This window comes from Pristiophorus japonicus, chromosome 6 (genome assembly GCF_044704955.1).
Source record: "Pristiophorus japonicus isolate sPriJap1 chromosome 6, sPriJap1.hap1, whole genome shotgun sequence".
NCBI classification, from domain to species: domain Eukaryota; kingdom Metazoa; phylum Chordata; class Chondrichthyes; family Pristiophoridae; genus Pristiophorus; species Pristiophorus japonicus.
In genome coordinates, this window is record NC_091982.1 from 17,746,578 (window position 1) to 17,772,825 (window position 26,248).

General features: G+C 41.0%; 1 protein-coding gene across 9 annotated transcripts in view; it reads left to right on the plus strand.

Moving 5' to 3' along the window:
- Positions 1 to 21,560, plus strand: part of LOC139265566 (phosphatidylinositol-binding clathrin assembly protein-like) — a 156,920-nt gene extending 135,360 nt beyond the window's left edge. For 7 of the 9 annotated variants that reach the window (XM_070882653.1, XM_070882644.1, XM_070882647.1 and 4 more), the window contains 6 exons: positions 1,575 to 1,706; positions 4,545 to 4,575; positions 7,077 to 7,194; positions 11,847 to 11,903; positions 13,198 to 13,302; positions 16,487 to 21,560. In XM_070882653.1, the coding sequence (XP_070738754.1) occupies positions 1,575 to 1,706; positions 4,545 to 4,575; positions 7,077 to 7,194; positions 11,847 to 11,903; positions 13,198 to 13,302; positions 16,487 to 16,501 (458 nt within the window). In that variant the 3' untranslated portion in view covers positions 16,502 to 21,560. The remainder of the gene's footprint in view (positions 1 to 1,574; positions 1,707 to 4,544; positions 4,576 to 7,076; positions 7,195 to 11,846; positions 11,904 to 13,197; positions 13,303 to 16,486) is intronic. The other 2 variants (XM_070882645.1, XM_070882651.1) reach the window with 1 other exon arrangement.
- Positions 21,561 to 26,248: the final 4,688 nt, after the last annotated feature.

The following is a 26,248-nucleotide window of genomic DNA, read 5'->3' on the forward strand; positions in this document are numbered from 1 at the left end:
GGTAATGAGGAGTTCATGTTCTAGACATTTTGTCAGGAGCAGGGTACTGCTGGAATTGGCTTTCCCTACCCTCCTCTGCCAATTACACCTCCCCAGAGGGCTGTGCCTTTGCCAACCCTGGCATTAAAGTCACCCAGGAGGATCAGTTTGTTGCCCGTGGGGACACGGGACAAGGATGTCTCGAGGTTGTAATAAAAACCCTCTTTAGCCTCATCCGTTGCTTCGAGTGTGGGGGCACATGCACTGATGACTGTGGCACATTGGTTCCGAGATAGGGTGATACGGAGAGTCATGAGGCGTTCGTTGACCCCAAAGGGGGAGTCTTTGAGGCTGTCAACCAGCTCGTTCTTGACGGCAAAGCCGACTCCATGAAGGTGGCGTTCTGCCTCTGGTTTCCCTTTCCAGAAGAAGGTGTAACCTCCACCATGTTCCTTCAATTGGCCTTCCCCTGCCCGCCGGGTCTCGCTTAGGGCGGCGATGTCAATGTCAAAACATCTGAGTTCCCGGGCAGCTATGGCGGTGCGACGTTCTGGCCTGTTGCTGTTGGGATTGTCCATGAGGGTCCTGACATTCCAGGTCCCGAACTTCATACTGACGGAGTGGAAGATGCCCGTGCGTGAATTCTTTTAACGTGGGGTGGCCGTTGCACAACGGCAACCACACGGGCTTAGCTGGACAAGGTCTTGGTCCAGTGGCAAGGGGGTCCAAGACAACTGGAGACCAGGCACAGCTCGATGAGCCTAATTGCCTACGGCGAAGTGTTGGCCGCAAGCTCGGCGCCGAGTAGCGCCATTGATGGTAGATGGCCCGAGGCTAGGTTGGGGGGCAAGCATTAGGAAGGTCACTTCCAAAGTTATTTTAAAAGATTAAAAGTTCCCAATTTATTTCAAAAGTTTCTAAGAGTTGTTAAAAAAAAATCTAAGATGTAAATCAATAATAGATTATAAAAGTTTCCCCAATTTAAAAAGTTTCTAAAAGTTGTTAAAAGTCAAATATCTTTGACTTAATTGATAGTACATACATTGCATTGGCACTTTGAATTAGGGTGCAATCTCTCCGGGGAAACTCTTGAAAAGTCTCTGATAATACGTAAGCAGCTGCTTATTAATTTTTCCTCATCCCCAACACATGAAACAACAGTACAATGAGTATTTATACATTGAATTATTTTTTAATGAAGAAATCCCCCCAAAATTGTCTGCATCTTAATAAACAATAGAATAATGACGTAATGGTTATATTAGTTTGCCAAATGTTGAATTTTTAACATTTTAATGACTCTGCATTCCACCAAACAAAGCCTTTATCTTGGCTCGATCATATTTCTGTACCTAGGATAGAATGAGTTTGAGTAGCAATTTCAGCTTTCAATAAAGCATGTAGAATCCATGTGTGTCTCACACTTCCTCAGCCTACATTGTGTTAAATTGGTGAAAACAGTTGATAAGGTAAGGGAACTGTTGAGCCATTGTTTGGAATATATTACATTATGAAATTTGAAACTTGGAAAGATAGTTTGGAGGATTGTACATGTGGGCTTTGCCTTAACTTTGTGACTCCATTATTTTCTTAAGGTTTTGGTGAACCAGGTGAAATGCTGATGCCAACTCTCCTTGCCAAAAATCAGACGACACCCCCAGTGAGCCAACAGAATAGCAACCTACTAGCAACTGACTTGGATTCATCCCTCGCCAACCTTGTGGGCAGTACGTATTTAAAAACAAGCTAGTCTATTGCTATTTGAGGAGCGTCACGAAGGGCTAAAGAAGTGATTGTGGGCAACTCTTTTTATAAGCTAATATCCCAATGATTTCTGCTCTGGTTAGGCTGCTGCACCTGGTCCCATAACTGGAGTCATTATTTGAAGACCCTATAGTTTAGAAATCTACATTGATGTTCAAACATGTTGCAAGCCTCACAATAGTTTATTTCCTTAACCATTATATTGGAGTTTAGCTAGAAACCTTGACAACTGACCACCTGAGAGGGAAGGGACTGTAATGATCATTGGAGGTGGGGGGAGGGGCTGTACGGGATGTGGAATCCTTGCCAATAACATTGTCTATTTTTTCCAATGGATTGATCCTCAAAAATTAAACACTACCACATAGGGAAATTGTTGTACAGTGCCCAGGTAAATTCAAACCGCGGCATTTAACTCATTGGACTAGGGTTTTAGGGGTAGCTGGTGGGGAATTTAAAAATGAGCAGTGATCTGCACTCATTTGAATGAGCTGGTTTTATGTTGTACACTTGCTTAAAAGGTAAATATTCAACAATTGCTTGTATTTAGGCCATTAATTGCTGTAGCAAGACATCGAATACCATCCGCTGTTAGTTAAACTTACCCTTGCACGGTTAGATTTTTGATTTTATGTGTGGCAAGTTGCCAAAGTGCAAGTTGATAACGTCACAATGAAGGAAATGGGGTTTCTGGGACCTGAGTGAACAAGGCAAGCAACTGTTTCTCCTTAATCAAATTGAAGGGTTGTGAAATTAACAGCACAAGGACTAAAGTGGTGTAAATTCGAGTAGGTGAATTCAATGTCAAATCAGGTACAGAAAGAGAAATAGAGAGGGAAAGAAAGACTGATTTAAGAGAGAGAGAGCAAAAAAAAGACAAGGAAAAGGTTTTTTAAGTTTACATTTTACATGTTCAAAATTTCCTAACAATTAAAACCTGAAAGTATGAGACTCCATACTTGTAATAGTTAATTTTCAATGCCAGACAGGTTGATTGGCAGTAATCAACACTTACCATGTTGCTAAAAGGGTACTTGGACTTGAAATTATTTGATTTAACTTTCTGTGGTGGGTTTAGTTTGTATCTACAGCACAATATGTCATGCAATGCATTTCAATGGTGAGGAGCCAATTCCGCAAGCTAACTCAGACAGCAACTTTTAGATAACAGTGTTTAACCGCACATCTGCCCCTTACCTGAAGTTGCTATACCATTTGCGCAAAAATAACAGTGAATGCCATTAGCCTCACCATTACTTTGGCAGCAAATTCTGGGCCAATGTCTAACAATTCCCAGGGTGCTTTATGATGAAGGGTTGGTGGAGTGAGAGACTGTGGCAAAACATGAAGCACTGAGCAATTAGGGAAAGTGATGAGGTTCAGCTGAAGAGATGAGTGTACATGTACTCATTTGTGACCCCTGCTTGTAAGTAGCTAATTGAATATGTTTTCAAATTGTGGATTAGACTAGAGCCTCAGGAAGCAAATATTAGAAATTCAGAACACTACATGTTTTCATATGGCAATGTTTTTGAGGGCAAGAGTTAGCCAACAAAATCCAATGTGATAAAGAACTTGCATTTATATAGTGCCTTTAGTGTCCTCAGGATGTCCCAAAGTACTTCAGTCAAGGAATTAATTCTGAAGTGTAGTCACTTGTTATGGAGAAAAAAATGGCAGCCAATTTTCTCACAGCAAGGTTTCACAAACAGCAATGAGAGAATCTGTTTTGGTGGTGGTGATAGAGGAATAAATGTTTACCAGAGCACCATAGAACAACAGGGGAGTTCTCCTATGGAATCTTTTGCACCACCTGAACAGGTAGACTGGGGCCTAACGTCTCAGTTGACATTCTCTTACAATGCAGCACTCCCTCAGTACTACACTGAAGTCAACATTCCCACTAAGGAGCAGCGGTCTGGATGTTCCGCTCAGGCCACTCACTGGCTTTTCTGACTTGAGATGAAAATGCCACCACTGAGTCAGGTTGATGCTTCATCTGCGGTCTGCTGCTATGGCATAATTGCTTCACACATTAAAGCTGCTTCGACATTTACGCTGACAACACCCAGCTCTACCTCACCACTACCTCTCTCGACCCCTCCACTGTCTCTAAATTGCCAGACTGCTTGTCCAATGAGTAGAAATTTACTCCAATTAAATATTTGGAAGACAAGGAGCCATTGTCTTCGGTCTCCGCTACAAACTCCGATCCTACTTGAGGTCATCCAAAACTCTGCTACCCGTGTCCTAACTTGCACCTATTCCCATTCACCTATCACCCCTGTGCTTGCGGACCTACATTGGCTCCCAGTTGAGCAATGCCTCTGTTCTAAAATACACATCCTTTTCAAATTCCTTCATGGCCTCGCCCCTCCTTATTCTGTAATCCGCTCCTTCAATTCTGCCTCTTGAGCATCCCCGATTTAAATCGCTCCAACATTGGGGCTCGTACCTTCAGCTGCCACGACCTTGAGCCTTAGAATTCCCTCCCTACACCTCTCCACCTCTCTCCTCCTTTAAGATGCTCCTTAAAACCTACCTCTTTGACCAAGGGTCATCTGTCCTAATATCTCATTATGTGGCTCGGTGTCAAATTTTGTTAACACTCCTGTGAAGCGCCTTGGGGCATTTTACTACGTTAAAGGTGCTATAACAACAAGTTGTTTTCTTTGTATTTTTTTAAATTGAAATAAAAGTGCCTAATCTACTGCAGGATTTCTACTGCCTCTATTCTATGGTGCCGATTGTGGCACAATTGACCGTTGAAGCTCCAATGACTTTTTTTTTTCTTTTCACAGATTTGAATTTTGGAGGAACCCCAGTGAAAAAGTAAGGACCTCAATATTTAACAATTCTTGTGGTTCAGGAAACCGAATTTAACTGGGAAGAAGGGGGAGAGAGAGAAAAAGGGAGAATAGGAGGAATGGGTTTGGTCTTCCAAGGCCTCCAATCCTCTCACCAGTCAGGCTAATTTCAAATTTCTATTGTGATTTGTTCAGTTGCTTTTGTGGGAAAACAACAATCTGCTTCCTTTCACACATTCCTTGATTACAGCAACAACAACAAAAATTTTAAGGGTAAATTGGAACTTGCCTGTGTAACATCTTCCAGCATATTGTTGAGTCCAACAATACTTGACTCTCCCTAGCACCATTTGCTCACCCGCCCTCTGTAAACCACTACCTTTCCTACCACAAAATATCGCAGGTCTCCTGCTTTTCAGTGGGTCTATGTCCTTATCTGGTACAAAGTACGTAGATTTCCCCCTCAAATCCATAGAATTTTGGATGTCAAATTTATTTTCCCTTTGTGGAAACATGGCTTTTGAAGCCTCATCTTGTGTTAAGGAGCCACTTTGATTTTGGTTACAGATACATCCGGGAACAGCTATATAGAAAAGTGGGCAGTTAGCATCTTGGGGGCAGCATGACTACTGATGTGAATGTTTTTTGGGTCAGTGGGTATCTGACATACATGGAAACCCTTTGCAATGTTTGAGTTTCTAAATTTACGCTACTGAGAAATCTACACCCATTTCTAAGGTTTCTGTTTGCAGTAATGAGGTGCGCACACTTCCATTAGAGGCACATGCCACTTACCTAAGGAGGTCAGGAGCAGATTGGTAAAACCAATGTTTACAGATCCCCAAATGTGCACTAGAATACTGATGGAATTTAACTGGCTAAAATTATATAGCTTACCAGAGCAGCTTCCTGCCATTTGTCCAGCTTGGACCACATAACCCCTCCTGATTTTAATAGTGAATGAGGCTGGCTGTCTGGTTGATCAGCCTTGCCCTGGATTCCTGCAAATCTGCCTGATTTATGTATCCGATTACTAAATCTGTTGTGTAGGGTTGAATTGTTTCCAAATTTCCATTGTCGGATGTCATTTTGTAGCCATCTCAATCCAAGGAGACTCCATCTTCCCTCGTCTCCTCTCCATGCGACTCCCGCTCCCTACCCCGAACCAAGGAGAGGATGGTTAAGAGTTGTTTGTTAGACAACTGACCAGCGTAAGTTTGAGCCTTTGCTAGTTTGACATCAGGTGCTAGGAGCTCTTCACAAGCAGCATGGCGAAGCACACAGCTCGCCATAAAATGTGAATACATTGCCATGCATCCTCATCGTCATCATAGGCGGTCCCTCGAACGAGGATGACTTGCTTCCACAAGAGTTCACAGATGTTTCAATGAAGGACCCGATGTTCCAGTCCTGAACTCCAATTGAGGGGGTGGAAGATGTCTGTGCGTGGATTTTTTTTAATGTGTGGTGACCGTTGCATATCAGCCACCACACTGGCTCGACAGAGCTAGGCCTTTATCCAGTGGCGAGGGTTAAACCAGGACGACTGGAGACCTGCTCTGCTACACGGACCTAGTGCAAGCGCACATCGCAGTGTGGGCAGGCCCGTGCTGCCCCTGGACCCTCTGCTCTTTTGGGCCCCATACCCTCATTCACCGCACCTTCGCCCACGATGTTCCAGGGCCCGGCGCTCCAGCTCTATTTATAGCCCTGACCTGCAGTGGTGTCTCACAGGTCGGATCAGCCCACATATAGCATGTAGAGGAACTCTGTCTCACAATAAGCACAGCTCTTTGTCAAAGAGCCTCAAGTCGACCTGAATTAAGCAATTGATGAGTTAGCACAATACACGGCTTGGATACACCATAATACTTTGAATAGTGGTTTCAGCAGTTGGAGTTGCAGAGCTTCCGGAGCAGCAGCTATTCGCTTGTTCTTGTAACTGGCCGCCAGGTAATGCATTCCAGCAGGTATCATTCCCAATTCTATTTCTTTATCAAATATACAATTTCCACCTGTAGTAAGCTTGGTAGAAGAATGTACACAGGGCACTTCATATTACAGTAGCCACCTTTTGCATTACAGCAACACCTTGATCTCGAAAGCCAAGTCCAGTGCCATTTACCAGGCTTACTTGTCACTAACTGCTTAATCCAAATAATCTTTTGAGAGGCTTTGAAAAAAATGGTATACCTGTTATAACAGCCTCTAGCGTGCTCTAGTAACAGGTAGTGTATACCAGAGCTTGCAACAGATTCCCCTTTATGCCACAAATCCACCTCACTGCTTCGTCCTCGATTTTGCACATTTGCTGGAGAAGGCCCTTCAGTTCCTTAACTAGAAAGTGGCCACGCCACGAAATGGTGCAACATGAACTGTAGCAAATGACAACTGCATTGAAAGTTCCATTCTAGGACCGCCGATTGCAGCAGGAACATCAAGTGATGTCACCTATTGATTGAGGTGAAAACCACCTCATTTATTTTCCTACAAAAAAGCTGAACTTTCTACTTTATTATGTGCTAGAATGGATCAGCAGTGGACCCAGAGTGGAGAAAGGAAATTGACGGGAGGATCAAACTGGCAGCCAAAGACTGCTACGTCAACCTCCTGGAGTGCAGCGCCAATGAACGTCCCACCAATGGTATGTTTATAACTTCAGAAATGTGGATTCTATAAACTGAAGTATTGACGACAGTTTAATTTACTCTGAATCGAACAAGTGCATCATTCCTGCTACAATCTATAAACTGTCTTGCGTCACCAGAAATCTCTACTTGCAACACACTTTTCAAAGAAATAATGCTCCACCGAAAGTGCGCAAACTCCGAATCATACAGAACCATAAAGACATCAGCTAAGAGCTGAATACTTTGCAGGGCTGTTTTAATCTTGTGGCTGGCCTTTATGACTCACTCTGGATTCCATTAGTATCCAAAATTCTATCGTTCTCTGTCTTGAATATATTTAACGACTGAGCAACCAGAGCCTTCCGATGTAGAGAATTCCAAAGATTCACAACTCTTTGCATGAAATTTCTCCTTACCTCAGTCCCAAATGGCCGACCTCTTATTCTGAGATGGCGACCCCTAGTTCTACACTCCCCAGCCAGGGGAAACATCCTCCCTGCATCTACCCTGTCAAGCCCCTTAAGAATTTTATACGTTTCAATGAGATCACCTCTCATTCTTCTAAACTTCAGGGAATATAGGCCTAGTCTACTCAATCTCTCCTTGTAGGACAATTCCTGCAATCCCAGGAATCTCTCTAGTCAACCTTTGTTGCTCTCCTTCGAAGGCAAGTATATCCTTCCTTGGGTAAGGAGACCAAAACTGTACACAGTACTCCAGGTGTGGTCTCACCAAGGCCCTATGTAATTGCAGTAAGGTTTATTTACTCTTGTATTCCAATCCTTTTGTAATAAAGGTTAACATACCATTTGTTTTCCTAATTGCTTGCTGTAACTTGCATGTTAACTTTGTGATTCGTGTACAACGACACCCAGGTCTCTGAATACCAACCTTTCCCAATCTCTCCATTTAAAAAGATATTCTGCTTTTCTATCTTTCCTGCTAGTGGATAACTTCACATTTCCCCACATTATATTCCATCTGTCATGTTCTTGCCCACTCACTTAACCTGTCTATATCTCTTTGCATCCTCCTCGTAAATTATTTTCCCACCTAGCTTTGTATTGTCTGCAAGCTTGGATACATTACGTTCGGTCCCCTCATCTAAGTCATTAATATAAATTGTAAATAGCTGAGGCCCAAGCACTGATCCTTGCGATATCCCATTAGCTACAGCCTGCCAACCCGAAAATGACTTGTTTATTCCTAATGTTTTCTGTCCATTAACCAATCCTCAGTCCATATCCCATGAACCCTAGTTTTGTGCAAAAACCTCTTGTGTGGCACCTTGCCAAATGATTTTTGAAAATCCAAATATACTACATCCACTGGCTCTCCTTTATCTACCCTGCTAGTTACAACCTCAAAAAACTGTAACCGATTTGTCAAACATGATTTCCCTTTCATAATTCCGTGTTGACTCTGCCGAATTATATTATGATTTTCTAAGTGCCCTGATACCATGTCCCTAATAATAGATTCTAGCATTTTCCCTACTACTGATGTAAGGTGAACTGGTCTATAGTTTCTACGAATACTAATTTCTTTAAGTTCCTCATTCTCTCGAGGCCCTTGGTTCCCCATTCTTTCTGTGTCTCCTTCCGTGCCAGTTTACACTCATATTCTCTCCTCTCTCTCAATTTCTTGGTCATCCTTTGCTGAATTCTGAAATCCTCAGGCTTATTACTTTTTTTTGGTATTATTACAAGTCTCTTCCTTAATCTAATACTATCTTTAACTTTTTGTTAACCAAAGTTGGACCATTTTTCCTGTGGGATTTTTATTCCTTAGGGGAATGTATATTCATTACGAGTTGTGAATTTTCTTTGAACGTTTGCCATTGCTTATATACGATCATATCTTTTAATCTAGTTTCATATCTACCTTAGCCACCTTACCCCTCGTACCTTTGTTCAGATTTAAGACCCTAGTTTCGGACTTAACTAAATCACTCTCAAGCTGAATATAAAATGTGATTATATTATGATCACTTTTGCCCCCAGAAGCGCCTTTACTACAAGGTTATTAATGAACCCTGTCTCGTTGCACAATATTAGATCTAAAATAATCTCTTCCCCAGTTGGTTCCTCGACATACTGATCAAGAAAACTATCTTGAATGCATTTCATGAGCTTGTCCTCTACACTATTACTGTAAATGTGATTTTCCCAGTCTATATGAAAATTGAAATTCCCCATGATTATTGTGTTACTTTTGTTCCATGCATGTCTACTTTCCTGATTTATACTGTGCATGGCTCTAAAACTAATGATATGGGGCCTATAATCTACTCCCACCAGTGTTTTCTGTCACTTGTTGTTTCTTAGGTCCACCCAAAGTGATTCTATGTCTTGATTTTCTGAGCTAAGATCATTTCTCTCTCTCGTTTTTAATCCCATCCTTTATTATCAGGGCTAACCTCCCCACGTTTTCCATTTTGCCTATCTCTTCTAAAAGTCAAGTATCGTGGAATATTTAGTTCCCAACCTTGGTCAATCTGCAACCGTGTCTCCATAATGGCTATTGGATCAAACTCATTTATTTCTACCTCTGCTATTCATCTATTTTGCTGCGAATGCTTCGTGCATTCAAATATGGCGCCTTTAGCTTTAATTTTTTTTTCTATTTTTCTCTGATGTCACTCATTAACAAATTAAGCTCTCTGTCCCTTCCTGACACACTGCTTATGTTTACCCAGATTGCTACTCTGCTCTACAGCCTTGACATTTCTCTTCCTGCCTTTGAATTTATCCTTTCCCGAATCTTCCCCTCTTTCCCCCCCCCCCCCGCCCCCCCTCCCCTTCATTAGTTTAAAGCTCTGTCTACTGCCCTAGTTATTGGGTTCACCAGGACACTGCTCCCAGTTTAAGTGGAACCCATCACAACGGAACAGCTCACTCTTTCCCCAGTACTGGTGCCAGTGCCCCATGAAGTGAAACCCCTGGCTTCCTATACCACTCTTTGAGCCACGCATGTAACCTTTTAATCTGTTTGTCCTTATGTCAATTTATGCATGGTTCAGGTAACAATCCAGAGATTGCTGTTTCCAGGTTATGTAAATTAACCAGTTTTACTTGTATAATCCTTTGATTCAGAATACCCATGTGCCATTGAGGGTGAGAGAGAGAGAAGTGCTTTGAGCTGGAATTGCAAATTAATTTGCACACACAAATCTATGGATTGAGTTTCATCTTCAATTTCATAAATTCACTTGGTGATTGTACCCCTTATGAATCATAATCCTGTTTAAATATTACGCTTGAGGAATGTCATCTCTCCAAATTGTGAATCCGAATGTCAAATGCTGCTTCTATTGTATAGCAGCATTGATGTATTACTATATCATACATTATTTGTTCCCATATCAACTACAACCATTTGTTGGTCATACAGCCTCTTGAAAATCTGTCCTTGTGCTCCTTGATCTTCACCCTTTCATCAGGAAATCAATATACCCCACTGGACTCAGTTTTGGCTAGAGAGATACAATATCTGTCTGTTCCCTTATCATTAAGTGCCCCACTATTTATTTATTCTCGCTGTTCCCCCAAATATGGCTTCTAGATCGACCTCCTCCATTCCTTCAGAAATAACTTCCAGCAGCTGACCCTCAATTGACTCATCACAGTCCAAGTCAGAAAATAAGTTGGTTAATTTCAGTGCTGTGGGATCCCAGCCTGTCTGCTTGCCTTCTGGCTAAATTTATTCCTCCTGTCACCTTTCACCAGGAATTCACTTCCTTACTTTCCTTTGTAAACATCTGGTGTATCCAAGCTATGGAACATCTGCTCTTAAAAAATTCTCTCTGGCTTCCATAAAATGCGATGCATCGAGCAACTTCTCACATTTAGCAATCTGCTGTTTGAGCATAGTGGTTCTGACACTAGTGCAGGTATATTCATCCCGTGTCCTGCTTGGGTATCTATACATATTGCACTTCACTGGTCACCTCCCCTCATTGACCTTTGACCTTTGATCCAAAAGCACCCTCAATATGTAAATTGAGCAGCAAGAATTCTATGGAAAAGTTTGGGCATGCATCCGCTTTCCAAATCCTCAAAACCAGGGGGGAAGGGAAAGTGCCTCCATGTTCTATCCTTTGCTTTTCAGACTTGTTTCAAATATAGTTAATAGCTGATGATTTGTAAAGTTTTTTTTTACTTCATACAAAGTCAGAAGTAAAAATGAGTAATAGTGAATTGTAGGCATGAATCTGCAAAAAAAAATATGGGACTAATTCTTTTTGGAGATGGTTTTGACATAGATTCTGCTTCTGAGATTGCAACTAACATGACAGAATCCAAGAAATAAACAAGCACAATATGGAATGCTTAACTAAATTTGAGATGAGACATGTTACCAAGCAGTAAAAAGGGATCTTAGTTATGGTCTGTACCAAGTATTGTGTATTTGCTCTTTGTGCTTGCCTCTGCTGTGCTGTGCATTATTAGCAGACTATCTAGGACTACAACCTATGCTGTATAACAGATAGGGAGGAGGTATCGAAGAGCAGCCTGGTTGACAATTGGCCTCTCTTTTTTTTTTTCTGAGCTGCTTGTAGAGGCACAAATGAAGTGTAATACCTTTTTTTTTAAATCCATTTAAATGATAGGTCATAAAGAGGCTTGTGCTATATTATTTAGCAAATATTTTATTTGCAATGCAGGTGCCTGCCCCAATGTCTTTCCCAGTGTCAACATCTCAAGTGCCTGTGTATGGAATGGTGAGTACCTAATATGTTTGTATTCTTTCCACTTATTCTCTCCTGTCCTGAATGCAGTAACTTGTGCTGGAGTATAGGTCATACAGTCTGTCAATAGCCATACTTGATCCTGTCCTTTTATGACTTCAAAGACAGATTTACCAGCAAAGGATAATGGATATTAATCGAGAGCGGGGACTGTGTTTTTTAAATTCCATCCTGGTCATCATTCTCCCATCATCCATCCTCAAGAACATTCAGACTGCCAGTGTCTTAGCACTGCCTTGGCTGAGATCAGACTGAACCTGAGATCTCCATGACCTATTTAGCTCAGTGCTGTGCATTTACCCACTAAGTCATTGTGGAGCCCCTGATGTCTCCTATCAAATATATATGCAATACATTTTTAGGAAAATATTTCCCACATTGTGGTGATAATTATGTGTTTACATAGAATTCATAAAGAGAGTTACATTGTCCTTCCACTCAGGAACTGGACTTGAAACCTTTTCTCCTTTCAGGTACTCTCCACTTCCTCTCCACCTGCACCCGAAAGGAAATCAAATTAATTTGAACAGTCTTAATCTTGTTCGTAAGGAATACATTAAGATTCCTGGAGAAACCAGAAGGATTCCTGATGTGGGAAATAGGAATGTAACTTTGGTGCTCATTTGAGATTGAGGCAATGTGGAAGTATTTCCCTGTAATGTCCTTTTGATAATATTGGGGCCTTAAAATCTATGTGCTGTTTTATAGATGGTGCTGGTTTTGCCATATATATTGTGGAGCAGATAATCACTCATTGCACATTATTTATTTTTTCAGACTAGCTGAAATTTTCACGGCATTAGCAGTAGGTCCATAATGGACAGCAATGGGAAAACTGCACTGGTGGGCTGTATGTATAGTTTCAGAGGTCATGTTGCCTGTGTCCAGACTTAAAATGGCAATAATAGTACCAGAAGGCAAGCCCTCTCCCATGGAGCACTTAGTGCCGTCCGAGGCTTTGGTTTCCCTTTGTTTATAGGGTTACCTCCAATGCTGTTACTGTCTAAAGCAACCATTAGAATTAAATGAGCAAACTATGTTGAATTTTCTTTCATTTTTTTGCATTACATTCATGTTATATCAAGGGAAAATGGCAGGAGCAGACATTGCTATATATTTTTTTTCCATCCAGTCTCAGTGCAGTATAGAGATAATTCTGCACTCCCTGGGAACACAATTTATTCTTTGTGTAATAGCTGCATAGATATATTGTCGGTCATTTAGGTTTTTACTGGTTAATTTTGACTCTTATTAATATCACTCTCAGGTACCTGCAATGGGAACAGTGCCTGTGGTAACACAGCAGCCAATGATGTATCCTCAGGCTGTAATGAGGGCAACTAACCCTTTTGCACCAGTTAATGGAGCTCAGGTAAAACATTGCACTTAAAACTATTCATTTTATATGGGCCTTTTTCTCCACTTATCAGTCAGCAGCAAACATAGAAGCATAGAAAATAGGTGCAGGAGTAGGCCATTCGGCCCTTCTAGTCTGCACCACCATTCAATGAGTTCATGGCTGAACATACAACTTCAGTACCCCATTCCTGCTTTCTCACCATACCCCTTGATTCCCCTAGTAGTAAGGACTTCATCTAACTCCTTTTTGAATATATTTAGTGAATTGGCCTCAACAACTTTCTGTGGTAGAGAATTCCACAGGTTCACCACTCTCTGGGTGAAGAAATTCCTCCTCATCTCGGTCCTAAATGGCTTCCCCCTTATCCTTAGACTGTGCCCCCTGGTTCTGGACTTCCCCAACATTGGGAACATTCTTCCTGCATCTAACCTGTCTAACCCCGTCAGAATTTTAAACGTTTCTATGAGGTCCCCTCTCATTCTTCTGAACTCCAGTGAATACAAGCCCAGTTGATCCAGTCTTTCTTGATAGGTCAGTCCCGCCATCCCGGGAATCAGTCTGGTGAACCTTCGCTGCACTCCCTCAATAGCAAGAATGTCCTTCCTCAGGTTAGGAGACCAAAACTGTACACAATACTCCAGGTGTGGCCTCACCAAGGCCCTGTACAATTGTAGCAACACCTCCCTGCCCTTGTACTCAAATCCCCTCGCTATGAAGGCCAACATGCCATTTGCTTTCTTAACCGCCTGCTGTACCTGCATGCCAACCTTCAATGACTGATGTACCATGACACCCAGGTCTCTTTGCACCTGCCCTTTTCCTAATCTATCACCATTCAGATAATAGTCTGTCTCTCTGTTTTTACCACCAAAGTGGATAACCTCACATTTATCCACATTATACTTCATCTGCCATGCATTTGCCCACTCACCTAACCTATCCAAGTCGCTCTGCAGCCTCATAGAATCCTCCGTGCAGCTCACACTGCCACCCAACTTAGTGTCATCTGCAAATTTGGAGATACTACATTTAATCCCCTCGTCTAAATCATTAATGTACAGTGTAAACAGCTGGGGCCCCAGCACAGAACCTTGCGGTACCCCACTAGTCACTGCCTGCCATTCTGAAAAAGTCCCCATTTACTCCTACTCTTTGCTTCCTGTCTGACAACCAGTTCTCAATCCATGCCAGCACACTACCCCCAATCCCATGTGCTTTAACTTTGTACATTAATCTCTTGTGTGGGACCTTGTCGAAAGCCTTCTGAAAGTCCAAATATACCACATCAACTGGTTCTCCCTTGTCCACTCTACTGGAAACATCCTCAAAAAATTCCAGAAGATTTGTCAAACATGATTTCCCTTTCACAAATCCATGCTGACTTGGACCTATCATATTACCTCTTTCCAAATGCACTGCGATGACATCCTTAATAATTGATTCCATCATTTTACCCACTACCGATGTCAGGCTGACCGGTCTGTAATTCCCTGTTTTCTCTCCTTCCTTTTTTAAAAAGTGGGGTTACATTGGCTACCCTCCACTCCATAGGAACTGATCCAGAGTCAATGGAATGTTGGAAAATGACTCTCAATGCATCCGCTATTTCCAAGGCCACCTCCTTAAGTACTCTGGGATGCAGTCCATCAGGCCCTGGGGATTTATCGGCCTTCAATCCCATCAATTTCCCCAACACAATTTCCCGACTAATAAGGATTTCCCTCAGTTCCTCCTCCTTACTAGACCCTCCGACCCCTTTTATATCCGGAAGGTTGTTTGTGTCCTCCTCAGTGAATACCGAACCAAAGTACTTGTTCAATTGGTCCGCCATTTCTTTGTTCCCCATTATGACTTCCCCTGATTCTGACTGCAGGGGACCTACGTTTGTCTTTACTAACCTTTTTCTCTTTACATATCTATAGAAACTTTTGCAATCCGTCTTAATGTTCCCTGCAAGCTTCTTCTCGTACTCCATTTTCCCTGCCCTAATCAAACCCTTTGTCCTCCTCTGCTGAGTTCTAAATTTCTCCCAGTCCCCGGGTTCTCTGCTATTTCTGGCCAATTTGTATGCCACTTCCTTGGCTTTAATGCTATCCCTGATTTCCCTTGATAGCCACGGTTGAGCCACCTTCCCTTTTTTATTTTTACGACAGACAGGAATGTACAATTGTTGTAGTTCATCCATGCGGTCTCTAAATGTCTGCCATTGCCCATCCACAGTCAACCCCTTCAGTATCATTCGCCAATCTATCCTAGCCAATTCACGCCTCATACCTTCAAAGTTACCCTTCTTTAAGTTCTGGACCATGGTCTCTGAATTAACTGTTTCATTCTCCATCCTAATGCAGAATTCCACCATATTATGGTCACTCTTCCCCAAGGGGCCTCGCACAACGAGATTGCTAATTAATCCTCTCTCATTACACAACACCCAGTCTAAGATGGCCTCCCCCCTAGTTGGTTCCTCGACATATTGGTCTAAAAAACCATCCCTTATGCACTCCAGGAAATCCTCCTCTACCGTATTGCTTCCAGTTTGGTTAACCCAATCTATGTGCATATTAAAGTCACCCATTATAACTGCTGCACCTTTATTGCACGCACCCCTAATTTCATGTTTGATGCCCTCCCCAACATCACTACTACTGTTTGGAGGTCTGTACACAACTACCACTAACGTTTTTTGCCCTTTGGTATTCTGCAGCTCTACCCATATAGATTCCACATCATCCAAGCTAATGTCCTTCCGAACTATTGCCTTAATTTGCTCCTTAACCAGCAATGCTACCCCACCTCCTTTTCCTTTTATTCTATCTTTCCTGAATGTTGAATACCCCTGGATGTTGAGTTCCCAGCCCTGATCATCCTGGAGCCACGTCTCCGTAATCCCAATCACACCCTCCTTGTGAAGGAATGAATTACAGTTGTTAATTTCTTCCCTGAACTTTCAGTGACTGTCATTTTAGAACATGGCACTACTTGTATACAACAAACCTTTGACTTCAGTAGTTGCAATGGCAAGTGTCACTTTTACAAAACCTCAACCCCTATTTCCCCCAAGTGAAATACTTACCACAGGTGGCCACGTGTGGGTTTTCTGATTGCTGACAGATGAAAACAAAAGTGGCTATTTTCATACATTCCTTTCATACTAGAAAGCATTTTTTTAAACTAATATCCTTCTCCATTCTCTCAGTTGCAGTTCATGTAGAGACAGCGGAGCTGCATCAACACAAAGTTCAGTAAGCACCAAATACCTGGATGAAGGCAGATGAACACAGACCAAGACTCGAGGCTTATTCATCTTTTTAAACTGTCATTGAACTTACATTATCTTACTGATTCCCAATCTAAATTTACAATCAAATGCAAGATCTGTTTTGTGTGAGGAAATGCTGAGTAGAAAACAGTCAGTCTGTCTTGAATAGTCATCGACCCACTGAATAGGCTTGAATAGATGTTGATATTTGTTGACCTGTTCGGTGCAGTTTCTTTTCTTCTCTCTGCTGAACATAACTGAAACTACTCCTGACCCAAAAGCAGGAAAATGAAGAATGTACAAGAGGTTATCAGTAAATATTAGCAATTGAACAGAACGTGAAAAGGAATTACAAGATGGCAGCCCAGCCAGGTTCCGACAAATCCTAAACTGTTCATAGATCCTATCAGACCTCTTGATTTGGTTTTTAATCTTTAACTTACTGCCAGATAAGTATTTCAATTCAATACTTTTAAAATCAAAGTTGCTATTAATAGTCCTGTTTACTTCCTGTTCCTTTTCACCAATTTAGGAGGACTTCATCCTCTTGTGACTGGGTGCAATGTATTACATGTTGTTTGGCTGGCAACAGTTACTGGGTTATCTTAGTGCTTTGCTGTGCAGAATGAGAGTTCATTTTTCACAGTGTGTGAAAAGAAAAAGTATAGTCAGATTTGGAAAAAGGTCTAATGTGTTTTTGGGGTGCTTATTTTGGACAATTTCAAATCATGAAACAGCTGGCATCTTTTTAAAAGTTGTGGCTGCCAATCTCTTTCGATATTAAAGATTAAATCCGAGAAATTGACCATTATTGTATTGGGGCAAGCTGGTTGAGGAAAGGTCAGAAGGAGCATCTAAATTCTGCTTGAACCACTGAATGATGGATCTCAGATATAGTTTAGAGATGATCTGTTCTGATTACATCTAAACTTGAATTCACCATCAACAGAGTCCGATGGTTTTAGCTTGAGCTGTGGAGGGGTATAGTTGCTAACAGAACAAGTTGTAGGATACTATTGCTCTGATGCAACTAGGGACATCTGTTGAATGCAACATGTGCATATGATGCAACTGAACCAAAGCTACTCATCTATTACTGGAAGTGTGTACATTTCCTCCACATAGCCACCCCGTCCTCTATATCCACACTCTAATATAACTATGTATTTAGTCAAGGTTTCTGTGATTGAAGTGGATTCCCTTATATTGTACACCCCACTGACTATGCTGAAAGTGCTCATGACACCTGAACTGTTTTTCTACTGACTTCAGCTGTTGAGTTGCTAATGAAAATAAAGATTTCTCTTACTTCCCCATCCCCCCTCCAACTCCAAATCAAGTATATTATGCAGTTTGACTAGCTCTGTTTATAAAGAATTTTTACTATAGGTTTGATTTTGAGACTGCTTTGCAAGCCAAATACATTATTAAAAGGACAACTCAGCAAAGGTCACCAAGCACTGGATATGCATAAATGTTATGTAGTGGGAGTTGATCCACCAAAGGCAGGCCAAGCAACCACCGATGCTGATGCAGTAGCAGTGTGTTGTTTCAAACTGCATAGTATAGAAAGTTATGACTGTGGGAGGGATGAGGTCAAACCAAACAATATGTGTTAAATGCATCACACTATATAATGTAGTGCATTTTGATATTGATCTGCAAGTCTCCGATGGGGATATATTTAGTCTTATTTTTTATAGGGCTGTTCTACCCATTTTTTGGTCCTAATCATTCTGTGAAGTAATGCATTTCAGAAGAACCAATGAGTATCCTGTTTTACATTGGTTTAAGTATTGGGATCACCAATTCAATCAGCAACTTTAATGGGTGGCTCGTGAGTAGCCAAGAGGAAATTATCATCTTTCCTTCTCCCCCCAAAGTATAGAAACAATGATGGATGAAAACCTATACATTTTCAAACACATGCAATTTGAAGTGTGCCTGTCCTTAGCGCTTAATGAGTTTCTCCAACTTGAAATAGTAATTTTCCCCCAAATTGCACTACTTGGTGTTTTGCATCTAAGATGGAAAATCTATTCTTGAGATGACTGCTGATGTAGGTTGGACTGTGAATGTTATATAAATCTGTGCCAACACAAAATTATCCATATGTAGCTGGTGAATGGTTACAATTTCTAAATAAAAAAATATTGAAATATGTGAATTTTGGTATACATATAGCACAGCTTTTCCTCTAACTTGCAACAGTAACCCAAGAAGATTTGTATAAATTTATCTGTTACCATTTTAATTTAAATTTATAAAAGTTTTGAAAAATCAGGAAAGACTACATTTCAGTTACTATTTATTTTTAATTATCATTTAATGTCAGTTTTTCCCATCTAAATTTAATATTTTATAACTTAAAAGTTGCAAACTCTGAAGCCTGTATTCTGTAAGGGACAAATTAAATAAATATCATTGGGGCTATTGAGTTTTGTTTGGTTTTGCCTATAGTTCATTCCTTGCTCCAGGAATTTTCATGGAATTTTCTTTTCCATCTTTTTGATACAGTTTAGAGTAGGGCTTCAGCTCAGTTTATTTGGGGTCGGGTAGGGAGAGGAGGGGAGATAGCAGACAAAATGTACAGTTGCTTTTGTGCCAAAAGCCTATGTTTTCTCTGGATTTTCATCTAAATGTACAAAATTCAAAGCAGAATGTTTCAAAATACCTTTTTTTTAAGGAAAACAAAAGTTGGCTCCATAATTAAAATTGAAATCCACATTATTTACCCACTGAGCACCAAGCAAATATTTCAAGTTTTGGACAGTAGCCTGATTTTTACATTTATGCAGATTTATACAGTGCCAGGAATGCAAAGGAAATTATTTAGTGCAGCACCTTGGCTGAACTAGATATGCAGGGAAATCACCATTTTTTTAAAACAAATTAAGCTACTATATTTTTGTTCTAATGCATTTGAGTAATTCAAGGAGATGGCATTCATGTAGAAAACGAGAACTGTTAGTGTACCTGCTTTTAAATTGCTTTCAGCTGTCAAACATAGTGAAATAGTTGTGTACAGCTGTTCTCTTCCCACCCTACCCAGATAGCTTTGAAAAAGTCATTGGTTATGAAAATTATGTAATCATACTGCTGCCTCAAATGTAAATCACAGCCAGCATCTTTGTTTTAGATAATGAGAGTACTGTTGTGAGTTTGCTTAATTTTTTTTGCACTGAACTAAGTGTATTGGAAGGGGGTGGGGGAGGAGCGTTAGAGAGAGAAAAACAAAGAGGAGTCAAGCCTATGTATGTCTGTTACTAGGTAGGTCTTTCATCTGTAATGTGTAATCCATGTTACAGAATATTCTGCAGTGACAAAGTTGATGTCTGTTTGGCCCTGTTGGAGTGTACAATACACCATGAAATAACAACAGGTTCAGCCTATGGAGGCTGAGCTAATCTGCATTTATGAAAATGCACATTTAAAACAATGCTATCTTGCATAAAAATAGAAAACGCTGGAAACACTCAGCAGGTCATCTTAGCAAGACTGGAATTTGCCATATTTTCAGAAGAGGCTGTCCTGCAGGCTTCCCAGCTTGCTTGCAAGGAGAGACATATGAATAGCGGGCGACTTAAGCTTGAGAGCAAAAGATTTTGCTAATTATGCTCAGTATTATATAATCAGATTTTGCACAAGTAATTTATTTTTTAAAATGATGGATTTAGAATAAGTGGCAAAATTTAGGAATCTTCATTTTGTGGTAATAATTACATTCCACATGCCATAAGAGATGCTATTGCAAGGCCCTTTCAATCAGTAACATTCAGTAGAGCCCTTCAAGTTGCTGGCAACATAGGCAAACAAAGCTTGTTTGAATGCAGTTTCCTATATTGCCATTGATCATAGCACCTTCCTAATTCCTTACACCCATGTTGGCTTATTGTACCTGTTGCTTTGACTTTGTGGCTGATTGAGCAATGGGTTATTTTAAGTTGCAATATGCTGGGGCCCCTATAGTACTTATGTACAAGTCATTTTTCTCACCCGACTGCAGACTTTAATGTTATCAAATGTAAGTACCCCACATCAACCTATTACAAGTTGGGAGTTACCAACTAATCTCTTAATTGCATACAAATGTGCCAATGCAGTGAGCAGCCAGCAGAGTAGGCTGTGCAGAAAGTTGGTTTCCTTGCTACCTCCAATATGGAATTCTAATTGACTCGATCTTGCAAAAGTAAATCTAACTGCAATAATTTTTTCAGGTTTTTATTTGCATGGAAACGTCTTCAAAAGCACTTGTCTGCATATATTTTACAAAAATATTTCTTAAGTTCTAGTGTAGTTGAAGCACATTGACTTGCTGCTACCATTTTTGGTGAACCAATGCAAATTTTAAATTACCGAGGAAACATTTAAACCTTCTATACTTCCTTACAGGTATGCTGTTTCTTCAGATTCCAGCCATATGCTATGTTTAGGATGCTTCCCTCCGTATAGTCTTCAACTTTAAAAAGTCACCATAACAACTCAATGACTTTTAAACAAGTAAAATGCTGAAAATATTTCCTTCACACTATAAACTACCTTTTCCATCATTTAACATGCTTGTTGCATATATTTAGTGCATTAATACATCACTTAATAAAAATCTTCCAACATTTATATGTATCACTGTGGTAAATGTGTGAGCACTGAAAAAAGGGGGGAAAATACCCTAGATTTTAGTGTATTTAGAAAGGGGAGTTGAACCGAATAAATAATTACAGCACTGTGGATCGGTGCTTCTTTGTAAATAAGTGCAGGAATTTCCTTTCTGTTTTTGGGTAGTTTGTGCTGTGAGGGGAACAAAAATAACTATCTCTGTGAATTGCAACAAATGAAAATTACGCTGTTGTATTGCATTTTTGCAGATTATATTTTTGAGTAATTGAAACCTGTATATGTTATCATTTATACATTTACAGTAACTAGTAAACTTAGAAAAATAGCAAGTTTCATCAGGGTTGTATTTGATTCTGAAATCAGTGTATGGGCAAGTGCATTATTGCATAATAAAGGAAATGTATTAAACACTTTTGCTTGTGGTTTTTCAAGTATTGGGCAATTTTAAATGTGGAGGTACTTTGTTTCATTCCACTTCTCAGTTTTACTTTTTAACTACATGATTGCCTTCTATCGATATTTTGTTTGAATATATGCAAGTCCACCTACAACAACAACTTGCATTTATATAGTGCCTTTAACGTAGTAAAATGTCACGAGCGTTATCAGAAAAAATCTGCCACCTAGCCATAGATATTAGGATAGGTAACCAAAAGCTTGGTCAAAGAGGTAGGTTTTAAGGAGCGACCTAAAGAGGGGAGTAGGGTAGAGAGGCAGAGAAGTTTAGGGAGGGAATTCCAGATCTTGGGGCCTAGGCAACTGAAGGCATGGTCGCCAATGGTGGAGTGAAGAGGCCGGAATTGGAGGAGTGCAGAGATCTGAGGGTTGTAGGGCTAGAGGACACCAGAGATGGAGAGGGATTTGAAAATGAGAATGAGAATTTTAAAAGAGGCATTTCCAGATCAGGAGCCATGTAGGTCATCAAGCATGTGGTGATGGGTGAATGGGACTTGGTGTGAGTTAGGATATGGGCAGTAGAGTTGAAATTAGTGATTGTGTAGAGCTACATCACAGTCTGATGCTGCTGGATTACAATTCTGCTTCAATTGTGCTCAGCTTGTACTGGTGGTGCTTTGTTAACCTCTGAGCTGAAAAGGAGAAAGTGGCCTAAGGCTCTTAATTGTTATCCAATGAAGTTTATGTGTGGATATTTGGTGAGAATGGTGTCAAGATTGGCTTTGATACTTCATAGTCAAATAGCCTGCCAGTACCATCAACGTTTATATATGAATGACCACTTGAATACAGTACAAGAGATGCAAGTGCAGTTACAGAAACCGCACGAGTCTCTTCTTTCGAGTGAAAGGTGGGGAGAGAAACCCTTGCAGAAGCTTTAAAAATACATAATTGCAAATGTGTTAAAACTACTTTACCATTGACCATCTGTATTCCATCCAGTGGATAGATTACAGCAAAGCTAGATGGGTTGCCTATCATTCCCTGTATTAAGGATCAGTATCTTCCATTAAATCTGTAGTTATTAAGGAAATATCTGCTGGAACTACTGTACTTGTAGAAGTTCAAAATGCTCTTCGATGAAGAAGTGGGGGGGGGGGGAAGAGGGGTGGAGAGGAGAAAAAACTTCATGTAAAGTATTGAATTTTGTGTTCCATGCAGCCATTTAAACTAAAGCAACAACCATTCAATCAAGAAGTTTGATCCAAAGTAAAGCTCCTTTCACTGCCCCATTAAAGTATCGAAAATTGATTATTAGCATAGGTTAAATGGCCAGCCTGATAGTACCAGCAAATATATGATATGCATGTTTAATTTCCCATTCACCCTTATGACAATTGAATGAGGCTTTCAATTAAAGTCTATGTTCCAGCACCTCACCTTGTTCTACCCCTCTCATTTCTCCTTTAAAATCCTTGTGTGTCAATGTAGGTCAAGCATCACTCCAGGTTTCTCAAGGTATCATCCCTCTATTTCTCCCTCAGTCTTGGCACTCATTATCCTGTGATTTCAATCTTCACTGCTCTCCTTGTCCCCTCTCAATTCTGACGACCTGCCCTCCCTAAACCTCTCCCTCTATATTGGATTATCCATACTAGGCCAACCTCTCGACCTTGCCATGTCTACTCCCATGGTCTCTTGTCACAGACAAGGCCATTTCCAAACATTTCCTTGTATCCCTCAAATCCCACATCCCCTTACACCTTTCAACCTCACTTCCTTCTGCGATCCTGGAAAAAAAAAACACCCAAATCATTTTACGCCACAGACATGATGGGCCGAATGGCCTCCTGTGCCATAAATTTGCCATACTTACAACTGCATTTTCTAAATCCAACTGGCCCTCCATTTGCCAGAATACTTCTGCAGCTGTCGACCTGGTCGACCACTCCCTCCTCCACTTTTGATCTCAAACTCGCAAAACCTTTACTCTCTCCCATCCCAGTCAATCCCTCTGGTATGGTCCCCAATGTTGACTCTCGTGTGTCCAAAATGCAAAGACTTGGCGCATACCTGATTCAGCCATCCATCATCAGATCTGGCTGGACCACAAGTGCTATCGGGCCACACTCTGCCAAAACCACACTATTACAAACTCTTCCCACCTCCGCACGGTTATTGCACACTCTGCTGCTTTTCTACATTACCAAGAGGTTCTTTGGACGCCTCTCCACTGTCCCTCCACCCTCGCCTCCAACAAGTGCGAGTAGCTCATGCACTTCTTTGTTGCTAAGAGATTATCTGTTGAGCTGCCCCCCCTCCCCTTTCCCACCAAGCCAAATCTCCTCCTAGCCCTGAACCCACATCTTTCTCTGGTTTCTTTACTATCTGCCCACATGCCCTCTCCTAACTCATCTTGTCTGAGGCCCAGCACCTGCTCCCTTGACTCCATTCCCACTAAACTGCTGACCACCCAGCTTCTGTTCCTGGCCCACATATTATCTGACATAAAAGATTCCCTCTCATCAGATACTGTCCCTCTCGCTTCAAAAATGCCATCCTTATCCCCCCACAAAAAAACACTCCCTCTCCTTGCAAACCCCTTTTTACATGCTCTGAAAGCAGAGTCTTTGAGGTCCAGATCCAACTAGCTGTTGAGTTGGTCTGCGCATGTCCTTATCAGCTGACATTGGACATGAGCAGACCAACTCAACAGCTAGTTTGGCTCCTCCTGTTCCACTGCCACCTGCTCCCGATTGCTGATGCTCTGTTTATCACCTAGCATATTTTGCTGAAACTCGCTATTTACATTTTTTATATTTGTTCTCGGGCTGTAGGTAACACAATACTGGCACACTAGACCCAAGATGGTACTCTTCAGTAGCAATTGTTTGCATAACTGAGTGTGTGGCTAGGCCACTTCAGCGTATTTAAAAGTCAGCTGGAATTGTGTAACCCAGTGTAGGTATGGGTGTCAAGTGCCTTTCCCGAAAAGACATTGGTGGTTTTTTCTTTACAAGAATCCAGCAGCTTTCCTGGAATGAGCCCACAAATTTATCGATTTCAATTTCACATCTGGTGGGCTTTGAACTCGGTCTCTCTGTTGCTAGTCCAGTACTATAAACTATAGGCTACCATACCTTTTGGGGTGTTTATGCTATACTGCTGCTTTTCAGAGTTAGATTGATTGATGCAATGTGCTGTGAAATGTAAGGTTGCTCTCCTGTGGTATACCAATAGAAAGAGAAAAGGAACAACTTACAACTTCATTAAATGTGACATTCAGCCAAATAAGTGGTTATATATCTGTACTTCAATGCATGCTTCAGTGGCTAAATAACTGAATAGGATGAAAAACAAATGAAGGATAACTTGTCCATGCCTTCAACTTCCCCATCTCCTTCCTCCTATATTCTCTCTCCCCTGAATTTGCAGGGTTGCATCCTCCAATTCAAGTTTGTAAATTTGAGGAGTGGGACCTTCCCATTTATTTTCTTTGCTGTGAAGCTAGTGGAAGTTATTGACGACTTGACATGTAACACAATGGTATCAACAGGTATTGTGATGATAGAAACATGAATCATGCAGGCACAGTGCACCAAAGGAGTTGCCACGGGGAGCAGCGATCAGGATGATGGTGTTGTTTGGACAGAAAGGTGTGGAAAATGTATCATGTTGCATATTGGACAATTGTGGGAAACTATCCAAATATTGTAAGACTGGGTGAGAGAAAATTGTTCTTGCCATTTATCTTTAATGACTGGATTGCAATAAGGTTACAGTGAGGTCCCCAACCTCCACATTCCTGATGTGATAATTGAACTTTTTGCAACACTGCATCAGGGCCAATGCACTAATAGCTTGCAATGCCATTATCCACTTTGGCAGAAAAAATAGAAAAGCAAATTATAATTTAAAAGGAGAAAAACCTCATATCCTAACTTGTAAACAAGCTTTCAGTCACTATTCCTAAATTCTCCCTCCATAACGTGATTCTCTTATTTATAGGAACATAAGAAATAGGAGCAGGAGTAGGCCATTTGGCCCCTCTAGCCTGCTCCGCCATTCAATAAGATCATAATTGATCTGATCATGGACTCAGCTCCATTTCCCTACCCACTCCCCATAACCCTTGACTCCCTTATTGCTCAAAAATCTGTCTTTCTCCGCCTTGAATATATTCAATGAGCCAGCCTCCACAGCTCTCTGGGGCAAAGAATTCCATAGATTTACAACCCTCAAGAGAAGAAATTTCTCATCAGTTTTAAATGGGCGGCCCCTTATTCTAAACTATGTCCCCTAGTTTTAGTTTCCTGTAGGAGTGGAAATATCCTCTGCATCCACCTTGTCGAGCCCCCTCATTATCTTATCAGTTTCAGATCACCTCTCAATAAAGTCCAACATTCCATTTGCTTTCCTGATCACTTGCTGTACCTGCATACTAACTTTTTGTGTTTTGTGCACAAGGACCCCCAGGTCTCTGTACTGCAACACTTTGCAATTTTTCTCCTTTTAAATTATAATTTGCTTTTCTATTTTTTCTGCCAAAGTGGATAACCTCACATTTTCCCACATTATACTCCATCTGCCAAATTTTTACTCACTCACTTAGCCTGTCTATATCCCTTTGCAGATTTTTTTTGTCCTCCTCCTCAATTTGCTTTCCCACCCATCTTTGTATCATCA